This window comes from Urocitellus parryii, chromosome 14 (assembly GCF_045843805.1).
Source record: "Urocitellus parryii isolate mUroPar1 chromosome 14, mUroPar1.hap1, whole genome shotgun sequence".
Classification (NCBI taxonomy): domain Eukaryota; kingdom Metazoa; phylum Chordata; class Mammalia; order Rodentia; family Sciuridae; genus Urocitellus; species Urocitellus parryii.
The window spans coordinates 50,525,909-50,553,777 of NC_135544.1; the positions used below are offsets into that span (position 1 = coordinate 50,525,909).

Here is a 27,869-nt window from a genome sequence, read left to right on the forward strand (position 1 = left end):
GTATAGAACATGTTTTCAAAGTAGGGGAAAAAAAAACACACCAGAATCAAGTCATTCAAGAGCCAAAGGAGTCACAGTATTTTGATAACAGCCACGAGAGTGAGTTAGCATATGGAGGACAGACTTTCAATAGCGTTAGGGATGTTAAGGTATGGAATGAATTGGTGACTGTAGTCAGAATGATCAATACAACTTTCTTTATGACAGCAAATTGGAATCATTTGTAGGAAACCATGATTTCAGGGGTGCTTTGCAGGTCCCAGTGCTCTAAAAGGCTTCTTCATGAACATTGAAAATCCTAGGGTGTTAGGGCGGCCAGTCCAGGTGCAGGAGCAGCCCGCCCTGCAGGGGCAGGTCACCAACGCTGAGGGCGGAGTCACCCAAGGGGGACAGCGGAAAGTCCAGGGAAGGAGCAGAGGCCCCCAGGGGTGACTGCGCCCCTGGCAGCGAGTCCCTGGTGGAAGCCCAGGCCAGGGCTCTGCGTTACCAGGCAGAAGGCGACGTGGGCGCGAGCCCCGCAGCGCCCCGAATTCCGAGGCTTAGGTCACAATCGACCCTGCGCGCTCGAGGCCGTTCCGTGGAGAGAGGTGGATGGTGAGAGGTGGATGGTGAGAGGTGGATGGTGAGAGGTGGATGGTGAGAGGAGCGGGTTTTGCAGCGGCTCAGAGGTTGCAGCGATGTCGTCCTGGTTTGGGGGCCTAAGCTCCGGCTGGGGCCACTCCTTGGGTCAGGTGGGGGACAGCTTGGCTTCCCTCACCGGCCATATCTCCAGCTTCGCCAGGGACGCGTTTCTGGACGATTTAGAAGAGGTAGAAGCTGGTTTACCTCACTGTGGGAGAAAGGAAATTGAAGCTCCCCAATCTCCATTCACATCAACGGATGGAAGACTTACAAAGGATTGTACTGATCCGGAAGAAAAGCACGAAGAAGCATCAGGGCTTCCCATAAAGCTTCCCTCTGCAGGTTACCGACATCAACTGCAAGGGAGAGGGACAGAAGCCAGCCAACCTAAAGCAAGACAGATGGTGCTACAGGATCACCTGTGGAGATGGCAGTCACCTGCCCAATCAGTACAGTCCGGAGCTGGTGATATACCAATAACCACTGCACCGGCTCCATCCAGCTGTGGAATCAGTCGTCAGTTTTCACCTCTTCCTGATGGAGACATGCACTTTAGCAACGTCATTTCATCACAACATGAAATAAAGAGCTTGTCAATCCAAGTTTCGAGACTTGAATCTGAAGTCGGCCCCTGGAAGCATATTGGTCAAGCACAAGGAACACTTAATTCTGATCCAAGGGAAATCTGCAAACTCCAAAATATTATTAAGGTACTTGAAGAAAACCAAAGTCAGGACATAAAAAATCATCAACATGAAATGCCAGTTTTGCAGAAGGCACATCAAGAGAAACTGGCAGAGGAAAGTTCCCAGCATCGAGAGGAATTAAGTGACTACGAAGAACGAACTGAAGAACTTGAAAATCAGTCACAACAAGGTGACTCAGGGGCTACAGCCTGTGAGATGCAAAAAACTATTCAGGTTCTACAAACTGAAAATGCCGAGTCGATGAAAGAGATAGAAGAACTTGAGGATCAAATAAAAGACCTCAATAAAAAATTATCTTCTGCAGAAAATGACAGAAACGTCTCGAACAGAGAACAAGAGCAGCTCCGTGTGGAAAAGGGACAAATAATTGAGCAGTGTGAGAACTTGCAACTGGAATGTAGTAAATTGCAGGCTTCTGTGATGGAGCAGAGTGATACTGTGGCCAAAAAGGGAAAAATTCTTCCACTGAGTTCATTGGTGGAAGAAGTGCTCAGGCTGCAACAAGCCCTGTCCGATGCTGAAAAGGAAATAATGAGACTGAATGGTTTAAACCGGGATAACCGTCTGGCTGAAGACAATCTGAAACTGAATCTGCGTGTCCAAGTTTTAGAAAAAGAGAAGTCATTATTGAGTCAAGAGATGAAAGAACTTCAGATATCACTGTCAACATTGAGCTGTGAATATGAAGTAATTAAAAGTACAGCTTCAACAGACGTGAATTTGTGTGTACAATTCCATAACTTAAAACTTAACTTGGAGTCGAAGGAGCAAGAACTGAATCAAAGTATTAATGAAAAGAAAATGCTGATAGCTGAGTTGGAAGAACTGGACACTCAGAACCAGGAAGCGACAAAGCACATAATTTTGATAAAAGATGAGCTATCCAAACAACGATATGAAGGAGACCTTGTCATCAAGAAATTGAAACAACTCAATCAAGAGAAGGATTTTGAAATCGCAAGCCTCAAAAAGAATATTGAGCAAATGGCTGCTGATCAAAAAGAAACTAAGGAACTTTTGGCATCTGGTTTAGAAGAACCGGAGCAATTGATACAACGTATAAGTGAGAAAAAAGTGTTTATTGACAAACTCAAAGAACAAAGTTCAGAACTCCAAAAGAATTTAGATAAGTTTTCTCAGGTCTTAAGAGAAAATGAAACTTTAAGGCAAACCATAGAAGAAAAGGACAGAAGGATTGAATCCATGAAAGAAGAAGGAAATCATCTGCAAGAAGAATTGGAAAGACTCAGGGAACAGCAGCACAGAGCTGTCCTTGTGGCTGAGCCTGAAACCCTGGATAGTATCACAGAACTAGAATGTGAGGTATCTCAACTGAATATCGTCAATAATCATCTGGAAAAGGAAATTAAACATCAGCAGAAGATAATTGAAGATCAAAGACAGGGTAAAATGCGCCTACTTCAGTCATTACAGGAGCAGAAGAAGGAAATGAATGAATTGAAATACCAATATGAGCAGATGAATGCTGCGCATGCCCAGTTATTTTTAGTAAAAGATGAGGAAATTAAGAATTTGCAGAAAACCATTGGACAAATGAAAGCTCAGTTGCCTGGAGACAGATACGACACTCAAACAGAGAATTCCGATGTTCTTCGAGAACCGAAAGTTAAAGAAAGCCTTACTGTAGAAAATGGAGGTGAAAAACACAACTTATTGAAATCTGAAAATGAGACGTCAGTGAAAGGAATCAAAGAAGAACTTGAGATTAAACTTCTAAAAGAACAGGAGCGAATATTCATTTTAGAAATGGACATTTCTAAACTCAAAGCGGAAAATGAAAACATAACAGAAACATACAAAGGAAAGGGAATGGAGTGTCAAGCATTGCAGGAGACCAACAGGAGGTTCTCCTTGATGCTGCAAGAAAAAGACCTGCAGCTGGAGACTATGAAGGAGAAAGCTCATGCCTTTGAGCAGCTGTTGCAAGAAAAAGAAGAGGACAAGTGTGGGGAGTTCAGTCATCTTGTCACTGCTGTTGAATCAATGGAGGAGAAGACTGTTATGTTTCAGCAAGAGACAGATCAAGTCATCTTGTGCCTGAAGCAAAAACAGATGGAGAACAGGACCCTCCAGCACGAGGTTCAACACCTACACCGGGAGCTAGAGAGACTACGCAGCCATCTTTTGGAATCAGAGGATTCCCACACCCGGGAAATTTTGGCTGTGGAAAAAAGGGAGATTGAACTGAAAAAGAAAATCACGCTGTTGGAGGAAAAGCTAGTTTCATCTTCGACTACAAGTCATCAAGCCAACGTGCAGGTAGAGTCCCCGCAGGAACAGTTGAGGATGGAATCCCAACAGAGGGATGAGAAGGCACCGCAGTTCCCGCTCTCCCAGGAAGGAGGAACGCAGTCTGCTATGTGTCCTGCTGAGTTCAAGAAAGAACAGAAGGAAAAGGCAGAAAAAGTCGAAGGAGAAGCATTATCATTACTACAGCATGAAGCAAATGTTGTGTGGGATTCAGCACCCAGACAGTTAGACCTCAAGGAAGAACAGACTGGAGAACTCACAAAACAAAGTGAGCTCCTGCAAGAAATGCTGGGAGATACACCAAAGAAATTGACGAACAGGACAAGCAGCACAGAAGGAAAAGTGGACAAAGGCCTCCTGAGAAACCTTTTTATCGGTCATTTCCGCACACCCCAAAGTAAACGTCCTGAAGTGCTACGGTTAATCGGAAGGATCCTGGACATTGAAAAGGGGGAAATGGAGCAGTTGTTGAAAGAAGATTGCGGAGGTGTTACCAAGTGGATGCCTGGTTGGCTTGGAGGAGGACCCAAATCTGTCCCTAGCACACCTTTGATACCAAGTCAGCAATCTGTGCGGAAGAGTTCTTTTTCAGAACTTTTTATTAAGTTTCTGGAAATGGAATCTCATCCAGCTGTTGCACCACCCAAACTTTCTGCTCCTGCCATGGAACTCTAGATTCACCAAGAAGAAGAAAGCAAGGTGCAAAGGTGCCGGGAAGTGGTAAAGAGGCAGCAGAATTCAGAGCCACTTACTCACCTAGCTGGACTGGGACCTAGTGGACCTGGGCATCTTCTCTGGAACCCTTCGCAGATGTCATGCCCACCTTTACACCATTGCCACTGTCCCCAGACCATCCTGCCAGGGTTGTACTAAAGGACCTTTTAAAGCCATAAGTGACTCTGAAGCCAGAGATATTGTAGCACTTTAATGAAGCCATAACTCAGTACTTTTTGAGAGTGACCTTTTGGAAAAAGTGTCATGTATTTGTAGGCAAAAAGAGAAAGAAAAAAGCTGATGTATGTAGCTACTAGGTATTTTGTCTTCCCTCTTTCTCTCTCTTCTTTCTTTCTTTCTTTCTTTCTTTCTTTCTTTCTTTCTTTCTTTTTTTTTTGCTGTAGCGCTTAAAAAATCTAATTTGTTTTGTTTGATGTAGCACTTTTTGTTTATAAAATTTTGTTTTGATGTTATGATGTAATCCTCAACAATAATCAATTCTAATGCACTTTGTGAGCAACTGTACAGTGCACCAGTAGTGAGCCATTAGCTCCAACCTCTTTTTTTTATGATTGTATTTGTTACATTTAATTTTATGAAGATAAAATGACACACTTAATTAACAGAAAGGAAGAAAAATCCAATCATGAGAAAAAGATCTATATAGCTCAGAATTCAGAGTGTATAAAAACAAAATATAATGTTGCCCAAAGTTGTGACTTCTTGAGTTTAGAAAAGAAAACCCTTGAACAACTACTAAAAGAAAGTGACAGTGAGAAGGCCTGATCATGAAGTTTTGTGGATAAATTCTGAGAAATTTTAATGCAAATACTATGACACCCATCCATTTTACTTATTTTCATTTCTGTAAAAAAATCACTTTACATTAATTTACCTTTCTAGATGTTAATGTCCAGAAAGAAGACCATTTTTATAAGTCAAACTGAACACATTTTCAATGGAAAAGTTAATTTGCAAGGATGTGTCATTAAATATCGGGACCGTTTACGTATTTTTTGGGCTCTAAAATAATGCTTATAAACACATTTTTAAAATCATTTGATCACAAAACAGCGGGGAGGAGAAATCAGGAGAAATAAAATCATATAATGTTTTAAAAGCTGAAATACTTAGAAAAACATTTTTCATTTTTGTAAATTAAGGTAAAAGATAAATCAAAGTTTTTAGCTGAAGTTAGGAGAAGTCAGAGAAGAGAAAAAGCAGATTATATAAGAAACACTTCTCTGACACCTGTAATTTCTAAAACCATTAAGAACATTTTTGATAAAATTAATTTAAATAAAATTTAATAAAAATTAAATGATAATTCAGTAAAAATTGATTTAACTTAAATTTATTTTTAATGAATATTATTTAATTTGAATTTATTTCATTAACATTATTAAGCTAATAAATTTAATTTATATTAAACTATGATCTAATTTTTATTTAAAATTTATTAAATTTTATTTAAATGAATTTAATACAATTTAATAATATTAGTTTAATTTACATAGAATTTAATATAAATCAAATTATTTCATATTAATGAAATAATTTACAAATAAATTTTAATAAAATTAAATTAATTTTAATAGAAATGTTCTTAATGGTTTTAGAAATTACAGATGTCAGAAATATTTGCTATATAATCTACTTTTTCCTCTTATCTGATTTCATCTAACTTAAGCTAGAAACTTTTGATTTATCTTTGATCTTAATTTACAAAAATAAAAAGGGAAGACAAGATACCTAGTAGCTATATATGTCAGCTTTTACTTTTCTTTTAATTTTTTCTCAGTTTCAACTTTTTATTCATTTGATTTTCAAGCTCTTTTAGGGTAGGGACATGGGATTTACCTTTTAAGTCTCAAGCACTCAGAAAAGAAAAGAAAGTACTAGTTTTGGCTTTTTAATGTAGTGCCAAAAAGACTTTGTAAAAAAAAGGCTGAAAATTATTTAACCCAGGACACTTATGGCTTTAAATTTGCCCTTAGAGGTGGACAGTCCCCTACGACTCTGCGAATGCGGTTCTCTGAGACTTCATCCTGCCCATAGGTTGATGTGACCACCACCAGCCCAGCCGTGAGACACACCTGCATGCTAAACATCAGTGAAATCACTTCCTTGCACCAGCACCAGCTGCTTACAATTGAAGAAGAGTCTTTAATTTTTTATAAGTCTATTATAAAAAAATCCTAAGTTGACGCTTAATTGAATCTGTTTTAAGTAAATTCTAGTAACAGAACTAATCCATGGTAGTGAATAACAATTCACATTTAAAAGTCATCGCTAAAATATATACTATTTTAAAGTTTGTATTGGTGAGATACTATAAAAAGATGGTCTTTGCAAAGTCTGAGAACCGGATTCACACAGAGCATTTCCAGAATTATAAACAAATCGGAATTTCCATAATCACATGATGAAACTGTGTATAGACTAAATAGTCTTTATTCCATCCTTTAGTTCTTATGTGAAAGTTTTACCCTATTCATCAAGTTAATTATCTTTGTAATAAAGTAACTATTTTAATATCCAAAAAGAAAATACTGTTCTTTTGAAAATTGAGACAAGCAATAGAATATGATTGGAAATAATTTATATGACATCTTACTTGTATGAATATAGATTAACAGATTTAAAAATGTTTCTGAAAAATAAAATTTTCCTTGTTCTACAGCTACTTTGTTCTTAATTATTTGACCCAAGACAATTATGGCTTTAAATTACATGACCCAAGAAGCAGTTGAGAATAGGAGATACTCCAGTCTACTTTTAGACATAGTCCATACTCATGTTCCCAATATATTTAATGATGGCATTTAAAACAGGGATGTGAGAATCTTAAAGTCCCTTTCTAATTTTTTCGATGGTGTCAACTGAAACTATTTGTAGCTACCTCTGGAAGATATGGGAAATGTTCAGTCATTTGATGTTTGAGCCCTGCCCTTGGAGTGTCTGGGGCTGGGGCTTCTAGATCCCAGTAAAGTCTTTGAATTCATAAACAGCCTGAAAAAACTTATTCACATATACATAAAATGTATTTAATCAATGCAGGAACCAGAGCAGAGCAAAAGTGGTTATTGAAGAGTTCGGGCTGAAATACTCAGAACTGGAGAATATTGTGAACTTGAGGTCTATTGCCATGTTTTCTTATCTGAACTTCCTTTGGATTAAACTTGCCTATTTTAGCCACCAAAACCAATATTTAAGTTGTCCAACCAATTCCTTGGGAAATGAAATCCTTTTGTCTTAATCACTTTTAAGCACATATCAGAGCTTAGTTCACTAGATTTTTTGTGTTATGAAGGCACATTTGTGTTATGAAGGGTACCATTGCTATTAGATGCCCCAGACATGTCTGGGCCTCGGTAGGTATCTCTGAGCACATGTCTGATGAGTGCACACAGTGTGTATGTTGGAATTTAGTCTATGGATGAGGGCATCAACATGGTCAGCTGGTGGCCACTTAGTGGGAATATCCCCCCAAACCCATTTGATGTTACTTGGGGACAGGGTAGAAAGGATTATAAAATATGGAATCATTTCATGGTTGAGGATCACTGTCTTATCTTGGTGGCTGGCCCTCATTGAGTTCAGAGATGGGAAGTCTGTGGCCCTATTGTGAGAAGCATTGGTGTGGTGAACCTTGGTTGTTTTGAGCAGCTGAGGAGAGAAAAAGGGAGGTTGAAACTGAAAACGCTGGAGTAAACACAAGTCGACTTTCAGTTGGGGGTGAGCTTGCAGGACTGCCATAACAAATTACCAGGGGTGGGTGGCTTAAACCACAGGATTTATTCTCATAGTCCTGGAGGCTGTGAGCCCATGTCAAGGTGAGCAGGCTGGTTTGTCCTGGGCTTCTCTTCCTGCTTGTTTACAGACCCTAACATTTCCCCCTTTTGTTTAATTTAAATAACGACCACAGAGGTTTTTACACAAATACCATAAATAATCTGCTACAAGCAGAAGGGGAGGGTACAAAATGTCACAATACCAAGCCAATAATGTTAGGGTCTGTAAACAAGTCAAGATGGTGCCTGGCATTTTGCCAGAGGGAGTGGTTTGTGAAGTAACACCAGGGAGCCATTAAGTGTGGAGATTCCTTATTGGTTGACTGCTGTATCTAGTTTGTGTTAATTAAGATAAGCTGTATGGAATGTATATATACCCCTCCTGTCCTACAATAAACGGCTCCCACTCCTGCTGTATCAGTCTACACAAGTTGCTTGTCACCCCCCGGTTATTTTGCTGCAATTTTTCCCATTCATTTTACCTTTAAACTTTCTTGAACTGTCTCACACATAAGCTTTTGGGGACACCTAATAGCTAAACCATACCAGAAATATTACCCTTTGCTGGTGCCAACAAATTGTTCTGATATTTGAGATCCTTGTCAGATTCTTGGGATCTCTTGTTGTGCTGATGCAGAAAACTTAACTGTAAAACTATAAAAATCTATAGCAGAAATATATCCTTTGGATCAATTAGTTTGAAATAATTACTGAAAGTTCTTCACTGGGCAGTCAAAAATTATGCAGTTCCGACTTGCATAGCTTTAGGAAAACATTACAAACAAACTTTAAAATATGAAGTTACAAAATGACTAATACAGATGGCAGTATGCTTTTCTGAGTATGTGTGAGGGTGGGGGTGTTGCTACAGACTCATCTGTCTTCAATGAAATGTTTAACCTATGTGTGTGCCTTATTATAAGACCTTAGAAGCATTGAAAACAATTCCCCAGGTGAAATCTCTTTCCCCTTATGACAGTTCCAAACAAATCCAGAAAAACCATGGAGTCATACTGCAGTTTGATGATTTTTAAAGAGGATCAAAAAGCATCTTTTTTGTAAAACATTTCTTTCTTATAAAAATAAAAACAAAAAAGGCACCCCGACATTGTAGGAGCCCTTTAAGGACCTCCCACATGGCTGCTGTGATTGACAGGTCTGACACCCCTCAATATCACCCCAGCATTCCAGCTAATGACTTAGAAACAGATAGACCCACCCAAGGCCAACCAATAAGTAGGAAGGTATGGGAAGAGTGATCTCATCCTGGAACTCTCAAGGAGACAACACAGACAGGGAGGGGAGAGCAAGAGAGAAAATAATTCATGTTTTTTTGTTCTCCTTCTTCCTTCTTTGCCCCTCTGTTTTTTTTCCAGTATAAATGAATTACAAAGTTCATTAGTCATAGAAAAAAATGATTCCTCAATATCAATTCTTGTTCAGTTCCCTTGCCCCTCTGTTTTGATCTTCAATATTCTATAGCAAATGCACACTTTCTGAGAGACCATTAGTGCATGCTCAGTATATGGGTATTTGATTTTATTAAATCACTAAACTTTAGCAGAAACCACAGCATTGTAATTTGGATAGGCGTTAACTTGGAATGACATATTATTGGGAACATGTCTAGATAATTAAAAAATTGTAGGCGGTTGGTTAGGAAAATGTTTTTTGGAGTCAGTGGATGTCAAGACTTTCACATATAAATTTGCATCTTCAACAAATGGTGCTGGGAAAACTGGAAATCCATATGCAACAAAATGAATCTGAATCCCTTTCTCTTGCCATGCACAAAAGTTAACTCAAAATGGATCAAGGAGCTTGATATCAAATCAGAGACACGGCGTCTGATAGAAGAAAAAGTTGGCTCCAGTCTACATATTGTGGGGTCAGGCTCCAAACTCCTTAATAGGACACCCATAGCACAAGAGTTAATAACAAGAATCAACAAATGGGACTTACTCAAACTAAAAAGTTTTTTCTCAGCAAGAGAAACAATAAGAGAGGTAAATAGGGAGCCTACACCCTGGGAACAAATCTTACTCCTCACACTTCAGATAGAGCCCTAATATCCAGAGTATACAAAGAACTCAAAAAAATTAAACAAGAAGAAATCAAATGACCCAATCAACAAATGGGCCAAGGACCTGATCAGACACTTCTCAGAGGAGGACATACAATCAATCAACAAGTACATGAAAAAATGCTCACCATCTCTAGCAGTCAGAGAAATGCAAATCAAAACCACCCTAAGATACCATCTCACTCCAGTAAGATTGGCAGCCATTATGAAGTCAAACAACAACAAGTGCTAGGGAGATGTGGGGAAAAGGGTACACTTGTACATTGCTGGTGGGACTGCAAATTGGTGTGGCCAATTTGGAAAGCAGTATGGAGATTCCTGGGAAAGCTGGGAATGGAACCACCATTTGACCCAGCTATTGCCCTTCTCAGACTATTCCCTAAAGACCTTAAAAGAGCGTACTATAGGGGTACTGCTACATCGATGTTCATAGCAGCACAATTCACAATAGCTAGACTGTGGAACCAACCTAGAAACCCTTCCATAGATGAACAGTTAAAAAAAAATGTGGCATTTATACACAATGGAGTATTACTCAGCACTAAAAAATGATAAAATCATGACATTTGCAGGGAAATGGATGGCATTAGAGCAGATTATGCTAAGTGAAGCCAGCCAATCCCTAAAAAACAAATGCCAAATGTCTTCTTTGATATAAGGAGGGCAACTAAGAACAGAGCAGGGAGGAAGAGCATGAGAAGAAGATCACCATTAAACAGGGACGAGAGGGGGGAGGGAAAGGGAGAGAGAAGGGAAATTGCATGGCAATGGAAGGAGACCCTCATTGTTATACAAAATTACATATAAGAGGAAGTGAGGGGAAAGGGAAAAAAACAAGAGAGAGAAATGAATTACAGTAGAGGGGGTAGAGAGAGAAGATGGGAGGGGAGGGGAGGGGAGGGGGGGGATAGTAGAGGATAGGAAAGGCAGCAGAACACAACAGATACTAATATGGCAGTATGTAAAAAAGTGGATGTGTAACCGATGTGATTCTGCAATCTGTATATGGGGAAAAATGGGAGTTCATAATCCGCTTGAATCAAATGTATGAAATATGATATGTCAAGAGCTTTGTAATGTTTTGAACAACTAATAATAAAAAAATTTTATCTTTTTTTCTCATGTTTTTTTGTGTCATAAGAAATTCCTCCCATCTAGTTATGTAGTAAAGGTTTTCTCTTCCCATATCATGTAAAATCTTGATCTTTGCTTATTCACATTTATGTAGTGAAAAGCTAGGATCTCTTTTTGAATATGGGGAGAGATAATTTTATTTCTTCAGTTGGAAAGACTGCTGTGTCATCAGCGTCACTGGTGTGGTGAGTTGTTGTCCCCAGCTCTACATCAGGAGCAACGCCTTCATGTGTATTTGGTTCTGTTTCTGAGCTCTTCAGGTTGTTCTTTATATTCCCAAGACATACAGCTATTTGAGCTCGGTCACTTATTCAGTGGTGTGATCTGCTGAATTAAGATAAGTTTTAGGATTTTCTAGTGGAAAAAATCATGTGTAGATTAATGAATATTATGGTCACATCCTGGATGCTGCTTGTGAAACTGACAGGGGGCTTCAGATGCACCCTTTGAGTGTCCACTAGGACCCTTGCTGATATTAACCCACAGAGACACTGCAAGGCATGTCTGCTCTGGGAAGTCAATTTCTCAGGATGCTGCTGTCTAGTCTGCACTCAATTACAAATCCTCTTGACATCTTTACCAAGCCTGTGTTTAGATTCCCCTACTTGTTCCCTGAACATCTCATACCTACAGCTGTTTGCACATTACATTTTGATTCTGCATGTATATCTCTGGCTTTTAAAATAGAGAACGGTCTTCCTCCTTTTTGAAAGTCCAAATGAATTCACTATGTTCTCACCTGTCACAGTTCACATTTTTAAAGTCGATTGGTCTCATTTAAATGTTGCCATCTGCAAATGGTATAAAATATGTACTTATACCACTGAAAACAAATACACTCTCATTAAAACAAAATTTCTCTCTAATCTACCTATAAGAGAAAAAAGAAAGCCCCCAAATACTATACAGTTGAGATTTCATTTAAAAAAAAAAAGTTCTTCAGAAAAGCTGGATATGGTGGCACATTGTAGTCCCAGGGACTTGGAGGCCTGAGGTAGGACTGTAAGGTAGAGCACAGCCTGGACTATTTAGGGACTATTAAACTCAAAATTTTGAAAATCCAAAGGGTTGGGGATGCAGCTCAGGGGTAGAGCACTTGTTTATCAGCTTAAGGCTCTGGGGTTTCATCCCCCGGAAAGTGTACGCCTGTGTGTTTGTGTGTGTGTGCACACACACAATTTTTCAGAGAGATGAGTATTCTGATATTGCTGATCACTTTGCTCATTCAAATTTTACATTTGCACACTTCACACTTCTGTCAAAGTTTGAAAACTAGATATTTTTAAAGATTGTATAATATTTTTCTTTCTTGTTCTACAGTGGAAAGGGGCTGAGCGGCCCATTTCTTTATATTTTGGTTGTATTTTCTGGGGGATTTCTTCAAGTTTACATTTTTTTTCTCATTTTTAATTCTTAACATCTCTTATGGTTGTTATCCTAGTAGTCATTTTTGGGGCAGCCCACTTTTACCTCATTTAGGTAATATGTTTTATCTCTGAGGCTACTGATGCAATAGATTTTTAATTTTTCTAATATAATGTTGGATTTTTAAAGTCTATTCTATTTTTATCTGTGTCCTTCCTGTTGAACATTTTTTTGGGGGGGGATGTGGTTTCTTTTTATGTTTGGCTTCTGTCTTCTATTTTTTTTTTTTTTTTTGCTGTGGCCCCGGGGGTGGGGGGTGGGGGTGGAACCCAGGGCCTTGTGCATGCTAGGCAAGCACTCTACCCATCAGCTACATCCCAGATTACATATGGGGTAATTATTGACTGCAAATTCCTACTTAAGAGTGAGTCCCTGAAAACTGGACTGGTGGAGGTGGAGGTTTTTGTCTCTCACTTAGCCTCACACTGCCCAGGACCATGACGCTCCAGCTACTTGGAGCTATTACCCTCTATTTCTGGAGAGTCCGGGTAAGTAACGTGGTTGGAAGACCATAGGATCTGCTGTCTGAAGATGTGTAGATGATGTCCTGAGCCTCCCTCTCAGAGGGAGGGCACTTGAGCAGAAGTCTTACCCAGCCTCTTGGCGCCCACCAGGATAGCTAGAACAGCACCTACTATGCGATTGCCATTTGTTGAATGAGAAAATATTTTCATATGAGAAGTGTGGATCACAATATTCTCCTCTTTTTATTGGGGGGGTGGATACCAGGGATTGATCTCAGGGGCACTTGACCCTGAGCCCCATCCCCAACCCTATTTGGTATTTTATTTAGTGAGAGGGTCTCACTGAGCTGCTTAGCATCTAACTTTTGCTGAAGCTGGCTTTGAACTCATGATCCTGCTGCCTGGGCCTCCCGGGCTGCTCTCTTCCTCTCTTAATGGACACTCCTGGAGAATTTTTAAAGTCCCTTTAAAGTTGCAATCCATACTCTAATTTCAGAGATTATTATTAGAGAAATGCTCACATTTATTGAACAAGAGCCATACTACAGGATGATTTCGGTTAATTCCACAGCATGGCATATCCTGAATAATCCTTGAGCAACTATGGATGCCATGCTTCTCTAAAACCAGAAGTGTTCTTGGAATAGATGAAAAGATCTCTTGTGAAAGAACAGGTGGGATCTGAGAACGCTGGGGCTGGCGTGGGAGACAGGCCATGAGTTTTCTGACAACTAGAGCTTTGACAGAGATGAGCTGTCTTCTATCTTGATCGTTAATGGGCTTCCTTTCCCCTGTTTTACTCAGGATGCAGTTTCCAGGAATGTTGCAAGAGAACTTTCTTCCTGCTAGGGGGAGAGGATGACATTAGACTAGATGCTCCATAAAGTCCTTTTTTGTCTTTAAGATCATAGTTATTACAGAATTTTAGATATTGAAGCTAAATTCATCATTCCAAATGCCAGGGGGTGGGGGGAGTGTTCTCAGTCAAATTTACTTGAGATGCTTTACAAGCATCATTTAAAATAAATCAGTGAAGGGAAAAATAATCCTATCACCTTTAAATCCTTAAAGCCGATTCTATCTTCAGAAGTGGAATTTGATCAGTGCTTTGAAAGGTCAAAGGCCCCCTGTAGGACAGTGTTCCTTTACCGAAACCAGCCCTATATTTGGTCTTTTCTTGAAGAAACGACAGGCTTTGGAGAGCTGGAGAGGAGGATGGTGTGCTTCCAGTAAAGGGTACAGTTTTTCTCCTTGATCAGGCTTGCAGCCCGGAAGCCAGTTGTTTTGCATTTTATCTGCAGCACATCCTTCCTCTGGGCTCTGGCAGTAGGGCTGCCAGCGTCTGCCTGGATACAGCCTGTCCCCTGGGGAGGGCTGCCCTCATCTGTAACCATCCAGTGCTGTTTGGTTGACAGGCCAGCACTTTCCTCCTCTCCTACCCAGATCCCAAGTAAAGAAATGATTGTACAATCTTCTTTGAGCCTTTCAAGGTCATTTCAAAAAGGAGCTAAAATAAGAAAATATCCCTGTATTTTTTGTTTGAGTGAGGATTTGAAGGATAAAAATAGACAAGAAACATAAAGTAGAGCTTTTAAAGATCGAGTTATATTTGCAGGAGGTGTAAGCCAAGTGAGGTGAGAGCACCTTTTCCTTTTGTGTCTGTTGAAATCCAGGTGGAATTGTTGGACTTAAAAAAGAAAAAGTGTTACACAGCTCTGATGAATTTGCAGTGTCATTTCTGACCCACTCTAATGCTTGGTAGAATAGGCATTGCAGTAAAGGCTATCTCATGTTTTTAAATGAAGCTTCTCTTGATAACTTTGGCTCAGCCTAAGGTAAGGTGGGAGGACCCCTGTTGTTGCAGGAGATCAATGAATCATGGACAGAGTGGAAGGTCCTAGAGCCATGGCAACATGTCTCTTGCTGGTGGTTCCCTGAAGCACTCTGTCCTCCGTCCTTATCATCCATTATCTCCGTGGATGAGCTCACCCAACCCCATGTTTAAAATTACCACCTCATGACTTATCACGACCGATCACATGCCTAGATATTTCATTTGAATTTCAGAAACATTCTTCAACTGGGTGATGGACATTTAGCTGTAAATGTCTCAAATGAACTAAGAAATAAATTCTTTAGGGGGAATCAGGCAACGGATTGGAAACCTTGCTTCTCATTTCACCTCCACTGGGCTCCTTAAACACCAGGTGTGAAATACACATACACTCAGTGTGAAAAGCCAAATAGAATCATAGCACCCCTTGGTCATGGATTAGCCACCACCTAATACAGCCTCAACATGGCCCTCTCTGTTAAACTGATTTGAAGAGTGTAGTTGAAGACTTGACTTCCCTGGTGAGATTTCCTCCTTCCTCTCTGTCCTGAGCCCAAGATGGCAAATTCCTCAGCTTAGACCCAGCATCAATTATTAGGCCAACTACCCTGAAGGAGATTGGGTGTCTGCCCCTAGCAATTGTTCCCTGTTCGTATTTGTTTTCCATAAGGAGACCAGAAGCACCAATGCTAGGGAAGAAAGGTTGCACAGGGCTCTGAACTTGACTTTGCTCATGGTTCTCCCTCCCACTCAAGCCCTTTCTTCTACTCCCTGATGGATTCTGCTCATTCATTGAGATCAAGCATAATTGTTGTCTTCTCTATGAAAACATCCTAGTGGTCTGTGTTGTGTTCATCCAGCATGCGCCCAGTGTGCCCATCCTGAGCCTGTGGCCCTCCGACCCGTTCCTTATCCTTTGTGGTTCTGCTCTGTAGGGCAGGGACTGGCCTCTGCACACCCCGTGCCCCAGGTTCCTAAGGCAGCGGATCTGTGATGTCAGTCAATGAGAGACTTAGGGATAGCAGTCAAGAGCCATGGTGTCCCTCCTCTCTGCACTGGATGACTTTCCTAGCCACGACTGTCTCCCCCTGGACAAGTGTGCTCAGGTTCCAGCTCAGGTAGTACCACGACATTAATTCCTGGGGCTGCTGTACCAAATGGCCACAAGAGATCTATTCTCACCCAGTTCAGGTGGCAGAAGTCTAAAATCGAGGTCTCAGCGGGGCCACGTTCCCTCCAACAGCTCTAGGGGACAATCCTTCCCTGCCTTTTCCAGCTCTTCGGGATTCTGGGCCTTCCTGAGCTGAGGCAGCAACGTTCCCATCTCAGCCTCCATTTCAAGGACTTCTCCTCTGTGAATTTTGTTGGTCTGTTATGAGGACAATCGCCACTGTATATAGCATACGCCTGAATAATCCAGGATGACCTCAAGATCCTTGATTTAAGTACAATGTGATTGTATCTGCAAAAGCCTTTTTCCCAATTATGGAAATAGTCACTGGATCTAAGTATTAATATGTGGAAATAGTACATCATCAATACCATTAGAGTGACTTTCTGTCCTTATTTCTCCAGTCGCAGGTGACAGGGGCTGGGAGCTGTAGCTGACCCCTGGGCTACCCCCCTGCTTAGGCTTCAGCTTCCGGGTCTTCATCTTCTCAGCAGCCAACTACTGACATTTCTTTTTGTCTGCCCCCAAATATTCAGAATGCTTACAGTGAGATCCGGATTTACATATGCTTCTATGATACACACACACACACACACACACACATATATATATATATATATACATATAAAATAATACATTTATTTTTCTAGGATACATATTGGCATGATTCATTGGCATGTGTATGGCATGCTGTGGAACTTTGGTTATTTTTTGTTTTTACCTCCAAGGCCCAGCACAGTGCCTAATCTGAAATGTGTTCAATAAATAATGAATTAGGAAGAAATGAGGAAAACATATGTAATAGATCCGCAATCTTGGAAGAATGTACAAGGTGTCCATAGAACTATGGAAAGAAAGAAAAATGTTTCTGTCCTTCTCCCAAACAGCAACTCTTGGGGAAGAAAAAGTATCTGTGTGAGCAGATAGAAACATTTGGGTCCCATAAGCTCAATATGGATACATGTGTAGACACATGGATGAGTATAGACAAGACAGACTGCGTCCAGAGGTTTATAGTTTTTCTTTTAACTTTTTGTCTGTTTTAATTAGTCATACATGACAGTAGAATGCACACATATACTTTGATATATCATACATAGATGGGATATAATTTCTGATTTTTCTGACTATACATATTGTAGAATCACATCGGTCATACAGTCACATACATACATGAGGTAATAATGTCTGTTTCATTCTACTATCTTTCTTATTCCCACATCCCCTGCCTTCCCCTCCTTTCACTTCCCTCTACCTACCAAAAGGTAACAGTACTCTTTTTTTTGCATTACTATTCTTAGTATACATATATAACATATATAACACAATTTTTATATCTTTGTTTGTATATAAAGTATGTTGACAACCAGTTCACGTCTTCATACATGTACTTTGTATAATGATGTCCATCACATTCCACCATCCTTGCTAATCCCCTGCCCCCTCCCTTTCCCTCCCACCCCTCTGCGCTATCTAGAATTCATCTATTCCTCCCATGCTCTCCTCCCATGTTGAGTCAACCTCCTTATATCAGAGAAAAAATTGGGAATTTGGTTTTTGGGGATTGGCTAATTTCACTTAGCATTATCTTCTCCAACACCATCCATTTACCTGCAAAAGCCATGGTTTTGTTCTTTTTTAATTCTGAGTAATATTCCATTGTGTATATATGCCACATTTTTTTTTTATCCATTCATCCACTGAAGGGCATCTAGGTTGGCTCCACAGTTTAGCTACTGAGGATTGTGCTGCTATAAACATGGATGTGGCTGTGTCCCTGTAGTATGCTGCTTTGAAGTCCTTTGGGTACAGCCCAAGGAGAGGAATAGCTGGGTCAAACGGTGGTTCTATATCCAGTTTTCCAAGGAATCTCCATACTGCTTTCTATATTGGCCACACCAATTTGTACTCCCACCAGCAATGTATGAGTGTGCCTTTTTCCCCACATCCCCGCCCACACTTACTGTTGTTTGTCTTCATAATAGCTGCCATTCTGACTGGAGTGAGATGATACATTAGAGTGGTTTTGATTTGCATTTCTCCGATTGCTAGAGATGATGAGCTTTTTTTCATATATTTGTTGACTGATTGTATATCCTCTTCTGAGAAGTGTCTGTTCAGGTCCTTGGCCCATTTGTTGATTGGGTTATTATTATATTTTTGGTGTTTAGCTTTTTGAGTTCTTTGTATAACTTAGAGATTAGTGCTCTATCTGATGTGTGGGAGGTAAAAGTTTGCTCCCAGGATGTAGGCTCTCTGCTCACCTCATGGATTGTTTCTTTTGTTGAAAGGAAACTTTTTAGTTGGATTCCATCCCATTTATTGATTCTTGGTTTTAATTCTTGAGCTATAAGAGTCTTATTAAGGAAGTTGGGGCCTAATCCCACATGATGGAGATTAGGGCCTACTTTTTCTTCTATTAGACACAGAGTCTCTGGTTTAATTCCTAGGCCCTTGATCCATTTTGAGTTAAGTTTTATGCATGGTGAGAGATAGGGGTTTATTTCATTTTGTTGCATAGGGATTTCCAGTTTTCCCAGCACCATATGTTGAAGAGGCTATCTTTTCTCCAATGCATGTTTTTGGAGCCTTTGTCTAATATAAGATAATTGTAATTTTGTGTGTTAGTCTCTGTGTCCTCTTTTCTATTGGTCAACCTGCCTGTTTTGGTGACAATCCCAGGCTGTGTTTGTTACTGTTGCTCTGTAGTATCATTGAAGGTCTGGTATAGCGATACCACCTGCTTCACTCTTCCTGCTTAGGATTGCTTTAGCTATTCTGGATCTCTTATTTTTTCAGATTAACTTCATGATTGCTTTTTCTATTTCTATGAGGAATACCATTGGGATTTTGATGGGAATTGCATTAAATCTGTATAGTGCTTTTGGAAGTATGGTCATTTTGATAATATTAATTCTGCCTATCCAAGGACAAGGTAGATCCTTCCATCTACTAAGGTCTTCTTTCTTTCTTTAGGGTTCTGTAGTTTTCATTGTATCAATCTTTCACCTCTTAGATTAAGTTGATTCCCAAGTATCTTATTTTTTATTGTTTTTTTTTTTTGAGGATATTGTGAATGGGGTAGTTTTCCTCATTTCCTTCTCAGAGGATTTGTCACGGATATAGAGAAATGCCATTTTTTATGGGTGTTGATTTTATATCCTTCTACTTTGCTGAATTCATTTACTAGTTCTAGAAGTTTTCTGGTGGACCTATTTGGGTCTTCTAGGTTTATAGAATCATGTTGTCAGCAAATAGTGCTTTTTTTTAAGTTCTTCTTTTCCTATACATATCCCCTTAATTTTTTTCGTCTAATTGCTCTGGCCAGTGTTTCAAGAACTATGCTGAATAGAAGTGGTGAAAGAGGGCATCCCTGTCTTGTTCCAGATTTTAGAGGGAATGCCTTCATTTTTTCTCCTTTTAGAATGGCGTTGGCCTGGGGCTTTGCGTAGATAACCTGTAAGATGTAGAGATCTGTTCCTGTTATCCCCAGTTTTTCTGGTGTTTCAAACCTTAAGGGGTGCTGCATTTTGTCAAATACTTTTTCTACATCTATTGTGATGATCACAGGATTCTTATCTCTGAGTCCACTGATGTGGTGAATTGCATTTATTGATTTCCGTATGTTGAACCAACCTTGTATCCCTAGGATGAATCCCATTTGATCATGGTGCATGATCTTTGTGATGTTTTTGTATTCGATTTGCTAGAATTTTATTGAGAATTTTTGCATCTATGTTCATTAGAGAATTGGTCTGAAATTTTCTTTCTTTGAAGTGTCTTTGTCTGGTTTTGGAATCAGGGTGATATTGGCCTCATAGAATGTGTTTGGAAGTGCTCCCTCGTTTTCTCTTTCCTGAAATAAATTGAAGAGTATTGGTATTAGTTCTTCTTTAAAGGTCTTGTAGAACTCAGCTGTGTATCCATCCGGTCCTGGCCTTTTCTTAGTTGGTAGTGTTTTGATGGCTTCTTCTGTTTCCTCACTTGATATTGGTCTGTTTACATTTTGTATATCTTTCTGACTCAATCTGGGCAGATCATATGATTTAAGAAATTTTTTGATGTCTTCAATGTCTTCTATTTATTGGAGTATAAGGTTTCTAAATAATTTCTAATTATCTTCTGTATTTCTGTAGTGTCTGTTGTGATATTGCCTTTTTTATCACGTATGTCAGTAATTTGATTTTGTTCTCTCCTTCTCTTCGTTAGTGTGGTTAAGCATCTGTCAATTTTATTTATTTTGTCAGAGAACCAACTTTTGGCTTTGTCAAATTTTTTTCGATTGTTTCAATTTCATTGATTTATGCTCTGATTTTAATTATTTCTTGCCTTCTACTGTTTTGCTACTGATTTGTTCTTCTGTTTCTTGGGCTTTGAGATGTAGTGTGAGGTCATTCATTTGTTGAGTTTTCTTCTTTTAAGGAATGAACTCCCTGCAATGAGTTTTCCTCTTAGTATGGCTTTCATAGTGTCCCAGAGATTTTGATAAGTTGTGACTGTGAGAATTTACCTCATTTACCTCTGAGAATTTTTAAATCTCCTCCTTGATGTCTTCTGTAACACATTTTTCATTCAATAGCATATTGTTCAGTCTCCATGTGATGAAAACTTTTTTATTTTTATTATGTGGTTGATTTCCAATTTCATTCCATATGATCTGATAAAATATATAGTAGTACCTCTACGGTTTTGTATTTGCTAAGAGTTGCTTTGTGGCATAGTATATGGTCTATTTTAGAGAAGGATCCATGTGCTGATGACAAGAAAGTGTATCCAGTTGAAATAGTCTACATATGTCAGTTAAATCCAAGTTATTATTTGTGATATTGCGATCTGTAGTTTCTTTATTCAACTTTTGTTTGGAAAATCTATCCAGTGGTGAGAGAGGTGTGTTGAGGTCACCCATGATTATTGTGTTGTGGTCAATTTGACTCTTGAACTTGAGAAGAGTTTGATTGATGAACACAGCTGCACCATTGTTTGGGGCTTATCTATTGATGATTGTTATGTCTTGTTGGTGTCTGGTTCCCTTGAGCAGTATTTGAATTCCATCTTTATCCTTTTTGATTAACTTTGGCTTGAAGTCTGCTTTATGTGCTATGAGCATGGAAACCCCTGCTTGCTAGTGCAGGTGAGGGGTATGATTTTTCCCAACCTTTCACCTTCAGTCTGTGTATGTCTTTTCCTAACAGATGAGTCTCCTATAGGCAGCATTTTGTTGAGGATGAGCTCTCTATGTGCCTCTTATGTCCCATCACATGAGTAATATCATTTAGCGTGATTAAACTCTGTGTTTTCAAGGTTGCTTACTTCAAGGCACAAAGTAGGTAACACACAGAGTTCTTGATATTGGGATGAGAAGATTGGTTGTGCGGTCTGGAAATTTGGTGGGCATTCCTGGAGGACATCAAGACTTTGATAAAATGGCAAATCCAGAACCCTTGAAGATGTTCACAATGGTTCTTCAGATTGTTGCTAAAACTGATCCAGAATTAGGAGGTCCATTAATCCATAATAAAGTAATATCAAATTGGGGAATTTTAAAACAAGTTTTGGGAGTTTTGAATTATAGGATCAATTTTTATCCTTTTTCTAGAAGTTTAAATAAGAACTAGGTAAAACTTTCAATAGAAGTTCCTGTATTGAAATAGCAATGGGGCTAGGATTGTAGCTTAGTGGTAGCACACTTGCCTGGCATATGTGAGGCACTGGGTTCATTCTGAGCACTGCATATAAATATATAAATAAAGGTCTATTAACAACAAAAAACAAACAACAACAACAAAAAAAGAAATAGCAAGTTGTATTGCTCTGGAATATTTCTTAGCACTGAGACATTTAATGTATGGTACAAATAAATGGTTACATGTTTGGCAAATCTTTTTATATTTTTATTAAAGAACACTGACACCAACTTGTTCCTTTGGCTTGTGGGTTGTCAGCAGTTTTCTGGAATCCTAGACCGCCGCTGTCACCTGCCTTTCCAAGATGAGAAAACATATTTATATGAGCTTATCTGTTCATCAACATAAACTTCCTTGGATGTATTTCACTTTAGCTTGAGGTATAAAGCCTACTGGTGTCTGTAGAAGCTGCTGGGCTGGCAATACTCTTCCTTCTTTGATTTTCTTTTGATCATCAATCTGGAAATTCCTCCAAACACTGAAAAGTTTTTTTTGTAGATCCAAATGAGATGATCCCTTTTCCAAAAAAAAGTTTACTAAAAGGATACTATGAAAAATGCATTTAATATAGGAGCAAGATGTTGGGATAATATTAGTTATATATTTTGGAGGGAAATGGATAGCATTAGAGCAGATTATGCTAAGTGAAGCTAGCCAATCCCTAAAAAACAAATGCCAAATGTCTTCTTTGATAGAAGGAGAGTAACTAAGAACAGAGTAGGGACAAAGAGCATGAGAAGAAGTTCAACATTAAACAGGGATGAGAGGTGGGAGGGAAAGGGAGAGAGAAGGGAAATTGCATGGAAATGGAAGGAGACCCTCAGGGTTATACAAAATTACATACAAGAGGAAGTGAGGGGAAAGGGAAAAATAATACAAGGGGGAGAAATGAATTACAGTAGAGGGGGTAGAGACAGAAGAGGGGAGGGGAGGGGAAGGGAGGGGGGATAGTAGAGGATAGGAAAGGCAGCAGAATACAACAGACACTAGTATGGCAATATGTAAATCAATGGAAGTGTAACTGATGTGATTCTGCAATCTGTATACGGGGTAAAAATGGGAGTTCATAACCCACTTGAATCAAAGTGTGAAATATGATATATCAAGAACTATGTAATATTTTGAACAACCAACAATAAAAAAAGAAAAAAAAAGGTTAAAAAAATTACCTTTTTACCCATAAAGATGCAAGTTTTTAATTACTATAATCTATAAATTGCTATAGCTACCTTGATTCATGTCTGGACATAATACCATTAAAGCATTAAACCCATCAGGAGTATAGAACATGTTTTCAAAGTAGGGGGGAAAAAAAACACACCAGAATCAAGTCATTCAAGAGCCAAAGGAGTCACAGTATTTTGATAACAGCCACGAGAGTGAGTTAGCATATGGAGGACAGACTTTCAATAGCGTTAGGGATGTTAAGGTATGGAATGAATTGGTGACTGTAGTCAGAATGATCAATACAACTTTCTTTATGACAGCAAATTGGAATCATTTGTAGGAAACCATGATTTCAGGGGTGCTTTGCAGGTCCCAGTGCTCTAAAAGGCTTCTTCATGAACATTGAAAATCCTAGGGTGTTAGGGCGGCCAGTCCAGGTGCAGGAGCAGCCCGCCCTGCAGGGGCAGGTCACCAACGCTGAGGGCGGAGTCACCCAAGGGGGACAGCGGAAAGTCCAGGGAAGGAGCAGAGGCCCCCAGGGGTGACTGCGCCCCTGGCAGCGAGTCCCTGGTGGAAGCCCAGGCCAGGGCTCTGCGTTACCAGGCAGAAGGCGACGTGGGCGCGAGCCCCTCAGCGCCCCGAATTCCGAGGCTTAGGTCACAATCGACCCTGCGCGCTCGAGGCCGTTCCGTGGAGAGAGGTGGATGGTGAGAGGTGGATGGTGAGAGGTGGATGGTGAGAGGAGCGGGTTTTGCAGCGGCTCAGAGGTTGCAGCGATGTCGTCCTGGTTTGGGGGCCTAAGCTCCGGCTGGGGCCACTCCTTGGGTCAGGTGGGGGACAGCTTGGCTTCCCTCACCGGCCATATCTCCAGCTTCGCCAGGGACGCGTTTCTGGACGATTTAGAAGAGGTAGAAGCTGGTTTACCTCATTGTGGGAGAAAGGAAATTGAAGCTCCCCAATCTCCATTCACATCAACGGATGGAAGACTTACAAAGGATTGTACTGATCCGGAAGAAAAGCACAAAGAAGCATCAGGGCTTCCCATAAAGCTTCCCTCTGCAGGTTACCGACATCAACTGCAAGGGAGAGGGACAGAAGCCAGCCAACCTAAAGCAAGACAGATGGTGCTACAGGATCACCTGTGGAGATGGCAGTCACCTGCCCAATCAGTACAGTCCGGAGCTGGTGATATACCAATAACCACTGCACCGGCTCCATCCAGCTGTGGAATCAGTCGTCAGTTTTCACCTCTTCCTGATGGAGACATGCACTTTAGCAACGTCATTTCATCACAACATGAAATAAAGAGCTTGTCAATCCAAGTTTCGAGACTTGAATCTGAAGTCGGCCCCTGGAAGCATTTTAGTCAAGCACAAGGAACACTTAATTCTGATCCAAGGGAAATCTGCAAACTCCAAAATATTATTAAGGTACTTGAAGAAAACCAAAGTCAGGACATAAAAAATCATCAACATGAAATGCCAGTTTTGCAGAAGGCACATCAAGAGAAACTGGCAGAGGAAAGTTCCCAGCATCGAGAGGAATTAAGTGACTACGAAGAACGAACTGAAGAACTTGAAAATCAGTCACAACAAGGTGACTCAGGGGCTACAGCCTGTGAGATGCAAAAAACTATTCAGGTTCTACAAACTGAAAATGCCGAGTCGATGAAAGAGATAGAAGAACTTGAGGATCAAATAAAAGACCTCAATAAAAAATTATCTTCTGCAGAAAATGACAGAAACGTCTCGAACAGAGAACAAGAGCAGCTCCGTGTGGAAAAGGGACAAATAATTGAGCAGTGTGAGAACTTGCAACTGGAATGTAGTAAATTGCAGGCTTCTGTGATGGAGCAGAGTGATACTGTGGCCAAAAAGGGAAAAATTCTTCCACTGAGTTCATTGGTGGAAGAAGTGCTCAGGCTGCAACAAGCCCTGTCCGATGCTGAAAAGGAAATAATGAGACTGAATGGTTTAAACCGGGATAACCGTCTGGCTGAAGACAATCTGAAACTGAATCTGCGTGTCCAAGTTTTAGAAAAAGAGAAGTCATTATTGAGTCAAGAGATGAAAGAACTTCAGATATCACTGTCAACATTGAGCTGTGAATATGAAGTAATTAAAAGTACAGCTTCAACAGACGTGAATTTGTGTGTACAATTCCATAACTTAAAACTTAACTTGGAGTCGAAGGAGCAAGAACTGAATCAAAGTATTAATGAAAAGAAAATGCTGATAGCTGAGTTGGAAGAACTGGACACTCAGAACCAGGAAGCGACAAAGCACATAATTTTGATAAAAGATGAGCTATCCAAACAACGATATGAAGGAGACCTTGTCATCAAGAAATTGAAACAACTCAATCAAGAGAAGGATTTTGAAATCGCAAGCCTCAAAAAGAATATTGAGCAAATGGCTGCTGATCAAAAAGAAACTAAGGAACTTTTGGCATCTGGTTTAGAAGAACCGGAGCAATTGATACAACGTATAAGTGAGAAAAAAGTGTTTATTGACAAACTCAAAGAACAAAGTTCAGAACTCCAAAAGAATTTAGATAAGTTTTCTCAGGTCTTAAGAGAAAATGAAACTTTAAGGCAAACCATAGAAGAAAAGGACAGAAGGATTGAATCCATGAAAGAAGAAGGAAATCATCTGCAAGAAGAATTGGAAAGACTCAGGGAACAGCAGCACAGAGCTGTCCTTGTGGCTGAGCCTGAAACCCTGGATAGTATCACAGAACTAGAATGTGAGGTATCTCAACTGAATATCGTCAATAATCATCTGGAAAAGGAAATTAAACATCAGCAGAAGATAATTGAAGATCAAAGACAGGGTAAAATGCGCCTACTTCAGTCATTACAGGAGCAGAAGAAGGAAATGAATGAATTGAAATACCAATATGAGCAGATGAATGCTGCGCATGCCCAGTTATTTTTAGTAAAAGATGAGGAAATTAAGAATTTGCAGAAAACCATTGGACAAATGAAAGCTCAGTTGCCTGGAGACAGATACGACACTCAAACAGAGAATTCCGATGTTCTTCGAGAACCGAAAGTTAAAGAAAGCCTTACTGTAGAAAATGGAGGTGAAAAACACAACTTATTGAAATCTGAAAATGAGACGTCAGTGAAAGGAATCAAAGAAGAACTTGAGATTAAACTTCTAAAAGAACAGGAGCGAATATTCATTTTAGAAATGGACATTTCTAAACTCAAAGCGGAAAATGAAAACATAACAGAAACATACAAAGGAAAGGGAATGGAGTGTCAAGCATTGCAGGAGACCAACAGGAGGTTCTCCTTGATGCTGCAAGAAAAAGACCTGCAGCTGGAGACTATGAAGGAGAAAGCTCATGCCTTTGAGCAGCTGTTGCAAGAAAAAGAAGAGGACAAGTGTGGGGAGTTCAGTCATCTTGTCACTGCTGTTGAATCAATGGAGGAGAAGACTGTTATGTTTCAGCAAGAGACAGATCAAGTCATCTTGTGCCTGAAGCAAAAACAGATGGAGAACAGGACCCTCCAGCACGAGGTTCAACACCTACACCGGGAGCTAGAGAGACTACGCAGCCATCTTTTGGAATCAGAGGATTCCCACACCCGGGAAATTTTGGCTGTGGAAAAAAGGGAGATTGAACTGAAAAAGAAAATCACGCTGTTGGAGGAAAAGCTAGTTTCATCTTCGACTACAAGTCATCAAGCCAACGTGCAGGTAGAGTCCCCGCAGGAACAGTTGAGGATGGAATCCCAACAGAGGGATGAGAAGGCACCGCAGTTCCCGCTCTCCCAGGAAGGAGGAACGCAGTCTGCTATGTGTCCTGCTGAGTTCAAGAAAGAACAGAAGGAAAAGGCAGAAAAAGTCGAAGGAGAAGCATTATCATTACTACAGCATGAAGCAAATGTTGTGTGGGATTCAGCACCCAGACAGTTAGACCTCAAGGAAGAACAGACTGGAGAACTCACAAAACAAAGTGAGCTCCTGCAAGAAATGCTGGGAGATACACCAAAGAAATTGACGAACAGGACAAGCAGCACAGAAGGAAAAGTGGACAAAGGCCTCCTGAGAAACCTTTTTATCGGTCATTTCCGCACACCCCAAAGTAAACGTCCTGAAGTGCTACGGTTAATCGGAAGGATCCTGGACATTGAAAAGGGGGAAATGGAGCAGTTGTTGAAAGAAGATTGCGGAGGTGTTACCAAGTGGATGCCTGGTTGGCTTGGAGGAGGACCCAAATCTGTCCCTAGCACACCTTTGATACCAAGTCAGCAATCTGTGCGGAAGAGTTCTTTTTCAGAACTTTTTATTAAGTTTCTGGAAATGGAATCTCATCCAGCTGTTGCACCACCCAAACTTTCTGCTCCTGCCATGGAACTCTAGATTCACCAAGAAGAAGAAAGCAAGGTGCAAAGGTGCCGGGAAGTGGTAAAGAGGCAGCAGAATTCAGAGCCACTTACTCACCTAGCTGGACTGGGACCTAGTGGACCTGGGCATCTTCTCTGGAACCCTTCGCAGATGTCATGCCCACCTTTACACCATTGCCACTGTCCCCAGACCATCCTGCCAGGGTTGTACTAAAGGACCTTTTAAAGCCATAAGTGACTCTGAAGCCAGAGATATTGTAGCACTTTAATGAAGCCATAACTCAGTACTTTTTGAGAGTGACCTTTTGGAAAAAGTGTCATGTATTTGTAGGCAAAAAGAGAAAGAAAAAAGCTGATGTATGTAGCTACTAGGTATTTTGTCTTCCCTCTTTCTCTCTCTCTCTTTCTTTCTTTCTTTCTTTCTTTCTTTCTTTCTTTCTTTC

General features: G+C 40.1%; 1 protein-coding gene across 1 annotated transcript; it reads left to right on the forward strand.

Annotated features, from left to right (window-relative positions):
- Positions 1–677: 677 nt before the first annotated feature.
- LOC144250069 (thyroid receptor-interacting protein 11-like) lies at positions 678–27,660 on the forward strand. The gene is given in 8 exon segments (XM_077792462.1): positions 678–4,169; positions 23,493–23,776; positions 23,872–25,350; positions 25,663–25,901; positions 26,007–27,434; positions 27,437–27,509; positions 27,511–27,557; positions 27,560–27,660. Coding segments are annotated over 8 exon segments (7,143 nt in total).
- Positions 27,661–27,869: the final 209 nt, after the last annotated feature.